Raw genomic sequence first — 17,867 nt, 5'->3', positions numbered from 1 at the left:
AAAAAAAAAAAAAAAAAAAGTGAAATTGTTCTACTAATCATGTTATGAGAAACAATAATCTGGCCCTGAATGACTTTTAGCCCCTTTTCCTACTTCCTTTTAATTCTTTCTGCTGAATCTTGTGACATTTACTATCATATCTTTAACTCTCTTTTTTTGGGAGGGTATCAGGGATTGAACTCAGGTCACTGTGCTTGTGAGGCAGGAAACACTGAGCTAAATCCTTGGCCTATATCTTTAACTCTTTTCACAGTCTTTTTATGGGTATACTCTCACATCTCTTGAGTGCAAAGGATTCAGTGTCCTTCTGTGGCTTTTCTTCCTTCCTCTATTCCCCTGTTTATCACCTGTATTCTTGTCTTCCCTCTGTAGTCTTCTGACCACTGTTAATCTCAGTATCTATGATCTACATTACTGCAGTTCTATAAATGCTGTTCACAGCCAAACCGTGTAGTTGCTATAGTTACTCTTCCTTTTCTGCATAATGTTTTGTTTCTTGTAGGGTTAATAATTGCCTTGTTTTTTGCATTAGTAGTTTTCTATGTACTTATTCACCCCTAAGCAAGACACTTTTCTCGATCTATCAGAGCCATTGCCTGTTTTATCTGCATCATTCTGGAGACATTTCTCTGGGAACTTTAGGCTGCTCACCATCCCGCTTAGCTCACGGCCTTACCTTTCATTGGCGTCCTAGGCTGTGTGTTCTCTCTGTTGACTTGCGTCCTAGACACACTTTCTATAATTCCTGCCCAAAAGTGTGTGTGTGTGTGTGTGTGTGTGTGAGTGTGTGTGTGCATATATATATATATATATTAATACATAGTGATTACATTCATCATGGGGAGTTGGTACAAGTGCGTAACTGCATAACACATTTCTTTTTCTTCCCCTTGCCCTCCCCTGTTTCTCCCCCACTCTATCTCTTGGTGCCCCTCCCTTTTGCAAAAATTCTATCTTCCTATTTTCTATTTCCTATACTTTACTTTGCTCTTTCTTTATACTGGTAAATACTTTAAAATTGTGTGTGTGTGTGTTTGAAGGCTTTAGTTTAACACTGAATTTATTTATAACAAGAATTCTAAATTGGAAATCATATTCCTTAGAATTTGAAGGCATTTTCCTAAAAGCCGTTTTTCCAGTGTCACTTTAGAAAAGTCTCAATTCTAATGATCCTTTATCTAAAGCTGCTTTTTAATCTCTAGAAGCTCTAGTGTCTCTTCTTAGTCTCCAGTTTCTGAAGCTCCCTGGCAGTGAACCTTGCCATGTAGGCCAGTTTTCTCCTTCTGTGCTGGGCACTAAAGAAATCTCTTTAAATTGAAATTCCTGTCTTCTGTATGGTCTGTGCATTCTGCCATCTTTAACTAGAAACTTTGAGATGACTTTTTATAAACAAAGTTAGAATGAAATGTGTTTTTTCCCAAAGCTGGAATATTATCAGTTAAATGTTGAAAAGGGATCATGTTAATTAAATTGACCAACTAGAATTTAAGAGTGCTGACAAACATAAAATACAGTTATTCACATATCTTATTTGACAGCAAATTAAGGTCAGTAAGCAGGTGTAGTACCTGTTTATTCTGTCTAGCCTCGTTCCTAGTGTCTTCACTAGCAGTAGCTCTCTTCTTGATGACAGTGTTCTAAAGGTTCAGTCTTTTATTTTCTTCCCAGTACTGGGGAATCAGGACCTTGTGTTTGCGAGGCAGGTGGCAGAACCACTGAACTAAATCCCCAGCCCTTTTTTCTTTTCTTTTTTTTTTTTAGTACCAGGGATTGAACTCAGGACCTTGTGCTTGTGAGGCAGGCGTGGTGCCACTGAGCTAAATCCTCTGCCCAGTTTTGCAGTCTTGCAGCAGAGGCAAGTAGGTTAATGTATTACCTTTCCTACACTACATAGTGTTTTTTACTTTGAGAAGAATGATAGCACATCTTACTGAGTCCTTTATTTCATTCATTTCACTATCCCAGGCTTCGGGTGCTTTAGCTAAATTGGTAGGACAAGTGTCTGCTACACCAAACATGGCAAAATGTATCTCCAATTTTTTCTAGAAGATTTAAATTTTCTTTTTCCAAAGCAAATCTTTGGTACATCAGTCAGTCCCATCAGTTTTCTCTGTTGTGTAATTTTAAAAAATTGAATGAACATCTGCTGAAATGCACTAGAAAAAATGCTGACATGTAGGGCAAGTTCTGAAGCCAAATTCTTCACCTGTTGGACCATACTGTTTCCAGAAACTGCCTGCAGAATGGTAAACACTGAGGAGGCCAACTTCCTAGGAGGGATTTTCGATGTCTTAATAAAGTCTAATTCTTGTTATAAATAATAATTCTGTCATACTCTCGTGAGCTAATGATCTCGTTCTCTCCTTTCTTGGTAGCTTTTTGGTGACTGGGAAGCCCAAGTGCGGAGAATAATGAAGCTGATTGCTGGAGGTGGCTTGTCTATCACTGGCTCTCACAACATGTGTGGGGACTATCTGTACAGCGGGCACACGGTCATGCTAACGCTCACCTACTTATTTATCAAAGAGTGTAAGTCTGTAACATCCTCCATTACACTTTCCTCACTTGACATTTCCCAGGGTCTCTGGGCCTTGGGGAAACCACATTTCATGGAAGGACTGCTGAAGCCAGACTGGAAAAATTAGAGGGTGGCAACCTCATCTCGTCCTGCCTAGGATGCAGCCTATGCCTAAAGAAATGGCAGAAGGATGCAACTATGCTTCTGGAGGGGGTTTCTTGTTTCCTGTAGTGCTGGGGTAGAGGCAGTTTCCTGCAGAGTGTGCAGGTGTGTCACAAGTCAGTGGTACAGTTGCTGTAAAAGAGGCAGGAGGAAAACTCATAAGGACACAGAGCCAGTGTCAGACCTGAGTGGATGAGAAAAGATCCTGTGTTGACTGAGCAGCCATTTTTTCAAGCACTCAACACTATGCTGTATGGTGAGGGTGCTATGACAAGTCTGGTGTTGCGTCTCCCCTCAAAAAGACCTCCACAGGCGCAGGAGTTAGACAGATGCCACATGGGAAATTTCTTTTAAGAAGAGTACTTAAAATATTTTATTGTGAAAGAAACAATATCATAGATGCCCATATACAATGTTCAAATTTAAAATATATTAGCATTTTGCCATATTAGCTTCTGATAACCCTTTTACAAACTATAATACAGTATATGATTAAAACTTTTTCACCCCCATCCACCTCTTATTTTCCTCTATTTTTTCCATGTTTCTGTATTTCTCTGTTATTTTGTGGTTTTTAAATTTTACATAACATCATGCTATGTATGTGTCTTCTGTCTCTCTATTCCAGATTATGTTTTTGACAAGTTCATTCATTTTAACTGCTGTTAGTGTTTCAGTACTAAAGTGAACCACAAATTATTTATTCATTCCTCTACTTATAGAAAATTCAATTGTCCTTAATATTCTACTGTTAGAACCAGTCTAGTAAGCATCATGCAATCAGTTCTCAAGAAGAACAGTAAGTAAACCCAGTCTGCTATGCTTCGTCGAGGAGGGATGTGTGTTGTGATCTGAGAGGGAGTGTTTGACACTTTCTGGAAGTTCAGAGGTTGGACATCAGAGTGGGAGTAATGAGAAGTAAAAATGGAGCGATAGGTAGGAACCAGATCAGGGAGGGTGCCCTGAGCCTCCCAGGAGTCTGAACTTCCCTCTCATGGAGATTAAGTGCTTATTACAGTGTTAAGACCAATGGAACAGTGCCATCTTATTTGTTCTTTAGAGATCATACTCTTGCAGCAGCTTGCAAGTTGGACTGGAAAGGGACAATCCTAGAGACCAGGAGATCAGTTAGGTGATTGGCTGCCACTATAACCAAAGAAAGAGATAGTGATGGCTTGAACTACCATGATAGCATCAGGGATGGAGAGAAGTGAAGGATACTGAGAGACTTTAATATACAAAAGAGTCAACAAATTACATGGATAGATTGTGGGAGTAGAGGAGAGGGGTGGCAGAGTGGATACAAGCTCAGTTCTCATCTTAGAAACTTAAAATACAAGACCAAAGAACAGAAAATATGCCAGAGGGCAATGAGAGAGAGGGAAGAGTAGATATTCTACTTGAAGTTAGTATGTGATCAGATATAGTGAATTCTACCAGGATTTGTTGAAGATCCACAGGCATTATATAGCCATTATACTGGATGTAACCAAATGTGGAAAATGGGAGCCTTGGGGCTAAGTACAGGTGGATTCCTGCCCCCTGCTGGTTAATACCTGAGATCTTTTAATTATGTCAAGGCTTATATTTCTCCATATTAAGGCATTGTGCCAAATTGGGAAACACAGAGGCCTTGAGTCACAAAACCCTGAGTTTGAATCCTGATACTATCACTTCTTAGCTCTGTGACTCTAGGAAAAATTATTTAACTTAAATCTTTGTGAACAGAGTTGCACAGAAATAATAATAGCTGATACTTGTATTGTTAAAGTATCAAGTACAGGTATTACTAGGTTATGCTCCCACCCTCACCATACTCTATTTAAATTTGCAAATTGCCCTTCACTTCTGAACCTCTTATCCTGCTTACCTATATTTTATTTTTCCATAGCTTTTGCTATCCCTGATACAGTATACAAATTATTGTGATTATAGTCTTGTCTTTCTTCCCTCTTAGGAGGGACTCTACCCACAGAGGCAGACTCTGCCTGCTTTGTTCATTCATCAAGATACCCAGAGCAGTGCCTGTCCCTGACATAATGCTCAGAGGATATTGACTGAATGAGTGAGTGGTTTTTGGACCTCTTTGGAATCCAAGAAAAATCTGAACCTTCTCCCGTAATATGACGCATAGTGTTCTACCTTTTGGGAGACATTTGATCCTCTAGCCGTTTGTATTTGAGAAACAAAAATCTCAAAAGCTTAGATTAGTGTATAGATGCAGAAATTGGAAAATAAATCAGTGGTTAAATTAATTATAACTGTGTAATCTGTATATAAAGATCTGTGGACCAAGAAATTGAGTTTTTGTACAGAGCAGTGTTGGCAAACCTATGGCAGATGTGCCACAGTGGGCACGCAGAGCCCTCTCTGTCAGCAGGCAGGCCAAGCTGCCTCAGCAGTTGAGCATCAAGTAACAGTTGTTTTTTCTAAACTAAAACCCGAGTATAGAGCTTTAATTGCAGTTTTAGCACTTTGTGTGATAAATAAGTGGGTTTGGGGTTGCAGTTTGGGTGCTCAAGCTCTAAAAGATTTGCCATCACTGGTAGATCGCATTAACACCAAATTACAAAGATGTAAGTTAATAAGTATCAAATATTAATTAAATATTTAGAATGAAGCGTAATCCATTAATCTGACCTTTTTGATTAGACTCATCTTGTAAACTGTATTTGTGATTGTATGAATCAAGTATAGTAAGTCCCTGATGTACGAATGACTTCTGGCCTTGGAGAATGTTGGTAAGTCAGATTCATTCATACGTCTGTTAAAGTGAGTCTTATACACCTTTGACACAAATGCACAGTGCATATTGCTTTGTGCTGTGTTGCCTACCAGTCCCCTTCATATCACCACCGCTTTTCATCTTTCTTCCGGTCATCCTGGCCATGACTGAGCCCTGTACTGCTATCCACTGTCATACTGTATAGGGAGCACACAACAGCACAACTGTGACAATGTCTGGTGGACATGGGAGCCATTTCCATGACTTGTTCACATCTACAGATGTTTGTAATGTGAGGTCAGTTAGTATCTGTGAAAGTTTGCAACTTGAATGTTTGTAAGTTGGGGACTTACTGCAATAACTGTTATTGCTAGAAAAAAATCACTTTATAGACAGCTCTTGTAACCTTGGTTACTGATAAATAAGACCCCAAAGATTTACTATCCCACAAGATTGGTTTTCAGAAGGAAAGATGTAAGGAGATTGAACTCAGAAGTACTGTATACAGTAGAAGCACAGTTGAGTGCTCTTCGTGTCTTTGGATCATAGGACTATTTCCAGTTTCTCCTCTTTTTCAGATTCACCTCGACGACTCTGGTGGTATCACTGGATTTGCTGGCTGCTCAGCGTCGTTGGAATCTTCTGTATTCTCTTAGCGCATGACCACTACACTGTGGACGTGGTAGTGGCATATTACATCACCACACGACTCTTCTGGTGGTATCACACAATGGCCAATCAGCAAGTGAGTTCTGTCCCCATTTGACTTTAGTTCTTGTACTCCCTGATGGTGCTGCTGGCTTGAGCAGGGGAGAGGAGCAAGGAATCTACAGATGTCTTAAGTTTCTTTTTCTTAGTGGGCAGTGGACTAAGATTCTTCTGTCTCTTGTGATACTGATATTCAGAATCAAAATGAAAAAGGGTGCTAGTTTAATGACATAGGAGCTGGACATGGTGACACATACCCATGGTTGTATAGTCTAGCTGCTTGGGAGAATCCCGAGTTAGAGCCCAGCTGGAACAACTTAGAAAAACTTTGGTCAAAATAAAACATAAAAAGGGCTGTGGATGTAGCATAGTGGTATAGTGCTTCTGGGTTGAATCACCAGTACTTGGGGGAGACGGGGTGATACAGAATATTGTTTCCTTCTAAAGCAAGTACCACACTACCATTGTCTATGAAAAATATTATCTGAGCTGTGTCTTCCCATTGCTTAATTTACATTCCTACCCACTTCCCATTACTCTGGGCCCTATCACCAGCTCAATGGTCTTTCTATTTACTATATAGAAGAATGAATAAAAAGTTAACTGGAGGGCCAGGGATTTAGCTCAGTGGTGCTGCTGCCTACCTTGTAAGTGTATGATCCTGAGTTCAATCCCTGGTACCAAAAAAAAAAGTTATTGATATTGATAAAAGGGTATTTATTGAGAAACAATAGATGACTGAGTCATAAGTTTTTGCCCTGTCCACATAGAGATTGTTTGGTTTACAGCTGGGTGTGGCCCACTTTGCCAATGTGTACGAAGGACGGAATGGTGATCTGAGAGTGAAATTGGGATATGTGGTGGACATGGGGCAAGTCTGAGTCACTTATAAATTTTTTTTTTAAACAGGATATTGCTTTGTAATTGAGGCTGACCTTGCACTCACTATGTGGCCCAGGCTGCCCTCAAACTTGTGATCATCCTGAGTGCTGGAATTACAGGCATGCAGTCATGCCTGGCTTTCCTTTGTGAATTTTAGCATGAAAAGTACTTGAAATAAAAGCAAAAAGAGAGTGAGAAAAATTTGTTTGTTTCTTTGTTATTTTAGGTGCTAAAGGAAGCTTCCCAGATGAACCTCCTGGCCAGGGTGTGGTGGTACAGGCCATTTCAGTACTTTGAAAAGAATGTCCAAGGAATTGTACCTCGATCTTACCACTGGCCTTTTCCCTGGCCCGTAGTCCACCTCAGTAAGCAAGTTAAATACAGCCGGCTGGTGAACGACACATAACAGCTGTACAATGGGGGAGTGAGAAACTGTCCCAAGTGCTAAGAACTCCATGAGAGAAGATGCCATAAAATAAACACCTCCCTAATTCTATTATCTTTCAACAGTTACCTTGACTTAACCTATTGAGTTACCTGGTCAGCACTGTGATCTTTTTTTCTCTCCAAAGGACCTGCGCTGGACAACAATAAAGAAAATTTAACTTATCATGCACTGTACACATTTTCTGTTCATAAATTTGGGATTTACATTACCCGCAGCCACCATGTTCCTTTGTATATGAAGCAGCAGTATAAATGTAAGCTTTTATATCATTAAGTTCTGGTCTTTCCAGTCATATCTGGAAATAAAGCATATTATTTTCTTGGGAAAACATACTTTTCATATCGCTTGCCCCAAAGATTGGGCTGTAAGCCATTTTCTAGCAGATGTCTCTATGAAGGTTTCTAAGTACCTGAATGGGGTTCAATTCTGAAATCTTCCTGCCTGTTGCACCAATGTTCAAATAAAAGTCACAGACACAGAGAGGTTTGGTAACTTTGGATTTTGTAAAATCAACAGAGATGGTGTGTCCAAAAGAGAGAAAAAAAATCTGTTATAAAGTGATTTTCTAAGTATTTCCTAACTTTATTTTTCAAAACGATGTTATGAAAACCAAATTTAAAGATTTTTACATGTCAGAGAGAAGAGAGTTAAAATGTAAAATGCTTCTTGGGAGAGAAATGTGTCTATGTTTCTAGTGCCTTTCTTGTCTTGATTGTATGGTTTGTAGGCGATCTTAAATGTTTTTATTTAAAATAAAGTAATTCCACAAAAATATAAACATATGTATACACTACAAAATTTTTGCGTTTATAGCTAAATTCAATCAGAAGACTGCTTATGGTTTTAAAATTGCTTTGATTTAAAGAATGGGGATGTTTATTAGAATCAGAACTTGTTCACATATTGTGAGCAAGTAGCAATGACATGTACCACTTAAATTATTTTATCATCTATTTGGTAGTTTGATTTTAACTACTCTTTGAAAACAGCCATGAATATCTTTTTTTAAAGAGAGTTTTGAAAATGATCACTTACCTAAAACTTGAAAGCTACAAATTGTTACCCATACTCTCATGACAATTTTGTTGGTCTACAACAAAAGAGATCTATTTCTTTAAAATATATTTGTGCAGAAACTGCATGTAACTCTTAAGTTTTACTCCTAACATGTATGTTTGGGGAAGTATTCTCTTCTATACTTGCCAATGTGGAGAACAAAATAGTTTTTTAAGAATGAAGAAGTATATATATATATCCATTCTGTATTTTACGTGCAGCAGAATTATCTACTGTAGGGTTTTTTTGTGTATTCACAAAGTGATATTTGTATTGTAAAACAATAATGGTGAAGGAAATAAAAAGGCTTTTAAACTTTTGTTTGTTTTAAATCTTTGTAAAGTTATTATTCCAGAGAGTATACTTATACCTTACAGCTTACCTAGATCATAAATTAATCAAAATGCACTTTTTAATAAAAATAGATACTTCAAATAAATGGCTCTTATTGCTAATGTGTTCACATGCTTCACAAAAGTCATAAAAACAAGATAGAAAATAGAGTTTCAAGATTCCTTCACTGAGTTAGACATGGAGTCTTAGTGTCTAAGACAAAATATTGCTGAGACAAAATATCCAATGCCCAGAGTTTAGGAGGAAAGGTTTGTTTAGCTCACAGTTTGTATAGGTTTCAGTCCATAATCAGCTGGCTCCAAAGCAGGGTGGCACATGGCAGAGAAGAAACAGTTCATGGTGGGCAGAGGGTAGCAGAGCTACAAGGGACAACCACAGCTCTTTCTATCCCTTATATCTTATCCAGACTACTTAGGCAGGTAGCCCTCAAACCCTTAATCCTAGTGCCCTTGAGCCTAGCATTGCACCATGAATCCATCCCAGTGTCACACACTCTACACCAGCCACCTCTACAAAAGCCCCACCTATCACTGCACGAGGTTCCGGGGAGAAGTCTCAATACGAGACCATAACACTTAGTAAGTCATCTACTTATTGTTTCCTTGAGATTTCTTAAAAGTACTCTTATCTTTAGTTACCTGTACAGATAGTATTTTTGGACTACATAAGAAGAATCAGACCAGAGAAATTATTCAGTATTTACACTTGTGTGTCCTATTTATTTCACTTAAGAGTATGGCCTCAATGTGTATCCATTTAGTTATAAATGTCTCCAGTTTCTCATTCTTTATGGCTGAATAGTATTCCATTAAAACAAATATTATTTTTAAAAAACACACACACACACACACACACACACACACACACACACACACACAATCTTTATCCAGTCTCCAGTTGATGGGCATTTGAGTTGTTTCCAAGATTTAGTTATTACAAATTGTGTTGCTATAAACATGAGTGGGCGTATATCACTGTGGTAGGATTCTTTTAATCCTTTTGGGAAGATACCCAGCAGGGGAATAGATGGGTCAAATAGGACCTCTAATCCTAGCTTTTTGAGGAAACTAAAAGTGTAAATGAATACCAAAATATATAACAGATAATGTGAAATAGGAAGAAAAGGGGAAGTGGTGAGGGGAGGAAAAAACAATAAGAAAAAAAATGGAAGCAAAAGTCTCTGTAAATATGAAGTGGTGGCGGGGTTGGGGGGAGGGCAGGGGAATGGGGAAAAAATAAGAGCCAAGATGTATCACGCAGAGGTACAAACTCCTGATCATGAATGTCATCATATTGTATACCTAAAAGGTACTAATAAACAAATAAAAAATAAAATTTTAAAGAAGAATCAGATAACTTCAAACTATTTTTAATTCACTAAATTGATACTTTTCTAGTTTAGGTCGAAAGGAAAATGCAAATCTGAAGTGAGAAACAGTAGTATAGTTCTTTGATAACCATTGGTAACAGAAACTCAAAGGGAAAACGTGACTATTCTTGTGAAGAAGAAAGGTGTGAACCGGGCATAATGGCACACATCTATAATCTAGGCTGCTGGGGAGCATGAGGCAGAAGGATAGGAGGTCTGAGGCCAGCCTAGGCTACTCAGCACAACCCCGCTGTGCTGTTTCCAAATAAAAAATACAAGGGCCTGGGGATGTAGCTTAGTAGGTAGAGCACCCAGTCTCCAGTGCCACAAACAAGATGTGAAAGTTGACTGTCCTACCAGGAGCTTTGGATTTCTGGGTTAGACAGAGGAAATGTGATGTGCTCTAACGCCAGAGTGAAGTTCTAGGCTAGGCGCACATTTAATAGCTATAGCTTTTGATGACCATGGCCAAGCGCTGCATATTAAAAGGGAAAATAAGTGTAAATGAATTGCTGCACATGGTAAGATTTTTTAACTAAAAAAGTTGAAATATATTTAAAAATTAATGAATATGAGTTTACACGCGTTATACATTCTAGAAAATCCACTTGCTGGTGGTTCCCATGCCTGCCTCACTGAATTGATGTGATTTGATTTGCCCTGTGTCTTTCCTCACCTACAAATGTCAAAGGACAGAGACGAATCTTGTATTTTGGGAAACTGCAGTACAACCATACACACATACCAGTTTTGGCCTTTAGTTTGGGAAGCTACAAAGCCCTCGGCAATACTTTCCATTCATTCCATTTCAATTTACAAGCTAGGCACTTTTTATGTATTAGCTTGGTAACCCACACAGCCACATTTTACATGTGAATCAACCAAAGTTACTCAAATGTATCAAATAACTTGCCTGAGGCATGCAGCTGGTAAGAGGTGAAAGTCCAGTTGGGTCCAAATTCCCACCTGCCCCCTCCGGTACTGTTAGCTTTCTGATACGGTTTATAGGGAGCAGTTCCCCAAGGCCTCATGTGCTCACATGGGGCTTTCAGCGGGTGACTGGAGCACTGGGTGTAAATCCTCAGAGGATTTGTCCACTGATGAGTTTATGGCTGGGTGTGATGTCAAGAGATGAGGCCTGGTCAGAGGAGTTGGGTCACTTCCACATGACCCAGAGGGTCTATCTCCCTCCCTTCTCTTGATCTTTCGCTGCTTCCTGCCTGCCATTCCATGAGCTGTTTCTCCTCTGTTGCCCTGCATTGCAGCCAGCTAACTATAGACTTAACTTCTACGAGCCGTGAGCCAAAATAAAATAGCATAAACCTTTCCTTCTTTAACTCATGGGTGTCAGATATTGTGTCCCAGTGACAAGAAAGTAACTAAGACACTTTCATAAACTGCTGTCAGCACCTATAGTCAGAGAAATCTACCTATGACGGGAACACTAAGTATGATGACTAAACTATGGTCTGAGTGGCACCGAATTCACACCACGAGGTGGGAGAGAATTTTGCCAGTTTCTAATTGTGTGCTTCATTTGTATCACAAGCGCTTTATCAAAACTGATCAGTTTGTTAAGTATAGTGATAACTCAGTTTACAATATTGGAGAAGATGGCTGGCTGCATTTGTTTGTGTAGGGAAGATTGCTGTGGTCATGTATGTCACCTGATGTGGAGTTTGTGAACAGAAAAGCAACATTTTGCCAAATGCTTTTTGTTTGTGAACCAAATTGTTTGCAAACAGAAACATGCTGCTTGAATCACTTGATATTAATATCTTTATTTTTTTTCTCCTGATGGAGGAAACTTTCTTTGAACTCAATTAGATATTCTACTTGTTAGCACCTTGAAATACTTAGACAGTCTCCTAGTTCAGAGTATAAGTTAGAAGGAAATTAAGTGATTCTTGTCATTAGATAATTCAGTGAATGCTAACCATGTTTGTGCTCTTCTATTTGTTGCTTTTGTTCTATGCCCGCCCCCCCATTTTTATCTTCCTCGTTTTAAACATTTTATGATCCATTTTCTCTTAGAATGCTAGTTGTACTTCTTTCTAAGAAATATTTAAGGCAGGCCAGGCACAGGGGCACACAACTGTAGTTCCAACTACTTGAGAGGCTGAGGTAGGAAGAACATGAATTTAAGGCCAGCCTGGAAAGTTTAGGGAGGCCCTGTCTCAGAAAGCCCTGAGGCTGCACCTTAGTAGGGTTCAGTCCCCAGCACACCAAAACCACACGTATGTACATATATACATATACATACAAATGTATGCACATATATACATATACATACAAATGTGTGCACATACATTTATGCATTTATGTGTATACATGTTGGCATACTTGTGTATATGCACACTTTAAGCCATGTGAGGTGGTGCACACCTGTGGTCCTAGCTACTTAGGAGGCTGAGGTGGATCCCTTCAGACTAGGAGTTCAAAGCCATCTTGGGCAACACAGTGAAACCTGATCAGAAAATCAAATGAAAGAAAAATATGGTTTCCTAGAGTCTACAATATACATTTATAATGTACCTAAACTAAGCTTGTCTGGAGTGTAGTGGGTACTGTATAACAGTATATTCTCAGTTCCTCCTTCCCATCCCTATATAACATTGCTCTGACTCATTTCCTTTATCCATGTGCAATAATCACCTGATATGTTGTTATTGTTATAAACAATTGTTTTATTGTTTTAAACAGTACTTATCTTATAGGTTAATTAAGAATAAGAAAAATAGGGCTGGGGATTTAGCTCAGTGGTGCCTTTACCTGCCTCTCAAGCACAAGATCCTGAGTTTGATCCCCAGTAAAAAAAAAAAAAAGAAAGAAAAAAGAAAAGGTTTTGTTTATCTTCGTTTATGTCTTTTCTGATGCTTTTTAAGTAGACTGAAGTATCAGCTGTCATTTTCATTCTGCCAAAAAAAAAAAAAATCCCATTCCTCAGAACAGGAATTTTAGGTTGGTTGATGTGAATTCTTTCAATTTTTGTTTGAGAAAGTATTTATTTCTCCTTTAATTTTGAAGATAACTTTGCTAGCTATAGAATAATAGGTTTCTTGCTTGATTTTTGCAGTGCTTTAAATGTTTCGTTCTACTTTCTTGCTTACCTAGTTTCTCAAATGAGGTATGCTGAAATTTTATCTTTGTTCCTCTAGCTACTGAGTTATTTTTCTATAGGTTCTTCCAAAATTTTATCTTTGTCTGGTTTCTGCAGTTTGAGTATGACAAACCTATATGTAGATGTTTTTCTTGGTATTACTTTTGCTTTCCCTGAGCTTCTTAAATCTGTACTTTGATGTCTGTTATTAATTTGGGGAATTTTCAGCCACTAGTATTTCAAATGTTTCTTCTCTAGTTTTTCTTTCATTATGATATGGTTTACCTTTTGAAATTACCTACAATTCTTACCTGTTCTGTTCCTTCATTATTTTTTTGTTTTTGTTTGAGATTTCTATTGACTTCTCAGATTTACCAGGTCTTTGGCCATATCTGTCCTAGTGATGATCATCAAAGGCATTCTTCATTTTGATTACAGCACTTAAAATTTCCAGCATTTTGGGGGGCTCTTAAATTTTCCATTGGTCTACTTAAATTACTCATATCTCGAGTGTCATGTATTCTCATAGAGCCCTTATCACATTAATTTCATGTATTTAAAATATGCTGGTAATTCTAGCATCTGGGTCATATCTACATCTCATTCTGATTCTTTTTTTTCACATTGGGAAATTTTTATTAACATACATTGACATTTTAAATTTTGTTTGCCAAGTTGTTATTAACTTTTATATAGACCTATCAGTGTTTAATACCACAGAATCATGAAAAAACTTGCAGTTATCAGGGGTGTGTAATGATTAAACCAACATTCATTCAAATGATTAATAAATTACTTCACTGAAATGCTTAAAAGACAGAATCTTCTGAGGAGTGTTTGAAAAGCTCTGTTTATAAATAGTGATTGATACATCTTGTATGTATTTGGTACTGAAGAGAACCACTTCTTACATAAAATAATTGTTTTAATACACTACTAATGAGGCTAGTTATTAGATATAATATATTTTAATACTAAAGAATAAAGCTTTATCTTCATATTTATTTTATTTATAGGAATCTTATCAATGAAGAGTTTTGTATCAAACAGTAAACAGATGCACTGTAAGTGACCTTCTGCAGAAGCCAAAAAGATGGATGTAAAAAAGAAACTGGATACCTGTAGCATATATACTTTACATAGATGGTTCTGAACACAGAATTAAATGCAGAACAAATGATTTTAAAGGTCCGTGTGCCTATATGACAGTTAAAATCTCCATACACTAGAAAGGAAAAGAACAATACAGAACATAGTATTTTCAAAGATTTAACACCTTCAGCCATCCATTGGGTTCTCAGATCAGATTGGCAACTGAAATTTCACATCTACATGGGCTTGCTTGGCTAAGGTCACTACTTCAGAGAGCTTTACAACCACTTTGGCAGCTTCATCCAAGTCATCAAAGCAAGAATTTAAAGCCCACTCTCTTCTGTCAGTGCCTTGGCATCATGAAGTCATGTACTTTGTAACCATATCACAACAGGTATTTTAATTTCCAAGTCTTTTACTGCCTTGACTATACCCTGTGCAATAGCATCACATCATATGATTCCTCCAAACATGTTGAACAGAATAGCCAGTACCTTTTTATCTCAAGTGATAAGCTTAAATGCTTCTGTTATGATGAACCGTGGCACCACCACCAACATCAAGGAAGTTGGCTGGAATCCCTCCATGAAGTTTTATTATAGCCATTGTGGCTATAGCCAAACCAGCACCATTTACTAGACAGCCTATATTCATCAAGGCCAATATAGTTGAGATTTGCCTTAGCTGCATCTCTGTCCCTTTCATCTTTGTGGGTCCAGTCCTGAAGATCAAAGATTTTCTTTTGATGATAGGCTGAATTTGAATCAAAATTGATCTTTGTATCCAAACAAAGCACAGCTCCATCTGAATCTTCTACCATTGGATTTATTTATACCATGTTGCAGCCTATTTCATAAAAGGGTTATAAAGCTTGACCATATTTTCTGCTGCAGAATCCACAGTATTAGGTAGAAATCAATCTTCTGTGAAAGCAGGATACCTTGTTCCTTTTTGATGCCTTCTACAGCATCAACAGGTTCTTTATAGCATCAGGAGTCTCGGCAGCAACCTCCTCAATGTTAACATCACCTTGAGAACTTCCTATTAATACAGGACCTTGAAATGACATTTCTGTTGTTATTGCAAAGTAGTATTTTCTCCTGGGGTATTTTCACTCACAAATCAAAACTTGATTGCATATTCTGCTCTTTTCTCCAGTTTGCTTGGTCAACAACTTTTTCCCAATCATCCGTGAAGAAACAGCTTTTGCTTCTTCTGGAGAGAAAACTATCTTCACTCCTCCTTTGAGGCCACTTTCAAATGTTCCTTTTCCTCTACCACCAGCTAACACCTGTGCCTTTACCACAACATCTCTGGGACCTAAGTTTTTGGCAATCGCATAAGCTTCATCTGCTGACTTTGCCACATATCCTTTGGGAAAGGAGACACCAGCTTCTTGCAGCAATTCCATACTCATGTATTCATGCAGTGAAATATTTCTTTGCTGTTGTTGCTGTACTTGGGATCCATGATTATTAAACAATCCAAAATTTCCCTGAACCTAGGCGGCAGCCTGCAGTGTCGTCCAGGGCCGGTGGCTCCTAAGGGTGGCCATGGCCAAAACCCTTATTCTGATTCTTACTTTAGTTTGTATATTTTGTAATGTATTTTTTATTTTTATTTATATATTTTTGCAGAACAGGGAATTAAACCCAAGGTCTTCCCTCTAATCACAATTTAAGAATTTGTAATGCATAAGAAGTGTTTTAAGCAAACCAATTAAATTTAATTCAGATTAAAACAAAGATACATTTATCAAATAGTTAAAATTTTTAACTTGATTTTCCTTGTAAAATCCTTTGATATCTAGTAAAGCACAGTTGTAGTTATTCTGGTTTGCAGTGTTAGTTCTTTCTGATAGTGCAAGTCCTGTTCCTCCAGTGTAGTAAAGCTAAACAATTCTGTTTTTGTCCCCACCTCCTCCACACTTGTGATTTTAGCAACTCAAGTGGAGGAGGAGGGAGTTGGACCTCCTTTAAAGGGGAAACACTGGGATTTGCCTGCAGCAATGTCACATTTTTTAAGAGAGGGAAGTTTACCCCATGAAAAACAGCAGACTTGGCAAGCAGTTGTTCTAGGACCAAAACTATTTTTCATTAGCAGCTGATTGCCACAGAGCAGAAGCTTAAGCAGCTCCTAGGCTGGGTTGTTCTGAAATTATTTGATGAAAGTCACAGGATTAACCTTAAAGAATGAGGGTAGATTTGGAGCAGGTGCAGAAGGTAGAGTCCAGGAAGATGGAGAGGAGGGAGGTGAAGTAGAGATGCGGGGGAGTGGGAGGAGAGGAGGAGGCCAGAGGAGGAGGCTGAGGTATGGGGTTGGTTTCTGAGATAAGGAGGAGGCAGCCTGATGATCTGGTCTGAAGAGTTCAAACAAAGAGAAGTAGAAGCAGAGATATCCTGTCACTAAAAGTTTGGGGAGGGGAGGCTGCTTTTGAGTCAGAGGGCAAAGAGAGAGAGCTGGCTGTGGAGATAAGAAAAGCCCAGAATTGGGGCCGGGGATTTAGCTCAGCGGTTCAGTGGCCTGCCTTGCAAGCGCAAGGACCCGAGTTCAATCCCCAGTACAAAAAAAAAAAGCTCTGAACATATGGAATCTATGATCATTTTTCTTGACACTCACAAAAGTTATAAAGGTCCCCGAATCAGACCAGGTTTAAGTGAGTCATTAGGCAGCTACACATTTTGATTACCTAACTTATATTGAGGCCAGATTTTAGTGGATAGGCATATTAGCCATTCAGGTTTTAGGTTTAAGCCCTCCAGATTTCAAAGCAAGCACCCCAAGGGAGAGTTCACAGGTGTGGAAGACCCAAAGCCCATAGTGACCAGGAATGAGACAATGAAGGTGAAGTCCGAGTCCCAAGATGTCTCTTGGGACCGGCTTGGCTTCTAGATTCTGAATCTAGAAATGGAGACCCAGAATCCAGATGGAGAGGTCTGTACCATAAAGAGGGATTCTGAAATGGAGGGCCATACCACATTCTTGAGGCATCCCAAGAGAGGTGGGGGCAGAATGGGCAAGTCCCGGACTTGTCCCAGTGAGCCTCCCGGAGGCTCACAATGGATGAAAGACGTGAGGCCTGGTACCCGGCTCATGCCTTGGGTGAGTCTCTGTCCTGGTCACCTGAGTCCAAGTCCCCCCAACACTCTAGACTGTCATGAGGGGACTTACCCAAAAGTCTGGGGGCGATGGGATCAACCGTGCTGGTGTTGTTTGCAAGGATGGCATCAGGGAAGATGGTCACAGACTTCGGGTGGGCCAGTCAGAGAGTCAGGGGTCTTGGGTTTCAGGTCTCTGACCTTACGTCAGTGCACCAGCCATCCCAGATCCCACTTCTGACACCAATGTAGAGGCACAGCGATGCTCAACAACTAGGCCACACACTAAGAGGTCCTACAGGAGATTTTATTAGGGAAGGCAGGTTAGGGAGAGAGGAGAGAGAAGAAGAGAGAG

General features: G+C 39.0%; 1 protein-coding gene and 1 pseudogene across 7 annotated transcripts in view; one reads left to right on the top strand and one right to left on the bottom strand.

Moving 5' to 3' along the window:
- The window catches only part of Sgms1 (sphingomyelin synthase 1), a 287,590-nt gene extending 279,553 nt beyond the window's left edge, over positions 1-8,037 (top strand). For all 7 annotated transcript variants that reach the window (XM_010606276.3, XM_010606275.3, XM_033766634.1 and 4 more), the window contains 3 exons: positions 2,376-2,529; positions 5,984-6,150; positions 7,222-8,037. In XM_010606276.3, the coding sequence (XP_010604578.1) occupies positions 2,376-2,529; positions 5,984-6,150; positions 7,222-7,401 (501 nt within the window). In that variant the 3' untranslated portion in view covers positions 7,402-8,037. The remainder of the gene's footprint in view (positions 1-2,375; positions 2,530-5,983; positions 6,151-7,221) is intronic.
- A 6,577-nt stretch (positions 8,038-14,614) lies between these two features.
- The window catches only part of LOC104849758, a 7,488-nt pseudogene continuing 4,235 nt past the window's right edge, over positions 14,615-17,867 (bottom strand).

Source organism: Fukomys damarensis, unplaced genomic scaffold (genome assembly GCF_012274545.1).
Source record: "Fukomys damarensis isolate Sample0158 unplaced genomic scaffold, DMR_v1.0_HiC HiC_scaffold_20, whole genome shotgun sequence".
In the NCBI taxonomy this organism is placed as follows: domain Eukaryota; kingdom Metazoa; phylum Chordata; class Mammalia; order Rodentia; family Bathyergidae; genus Fukomys; species Fukomys damarensis.
The sequence above is the reverse complement of the archived record's forward strand: the minus strand, read 5'-3'. Positions and strand labels throughout refer to the sequence as shown.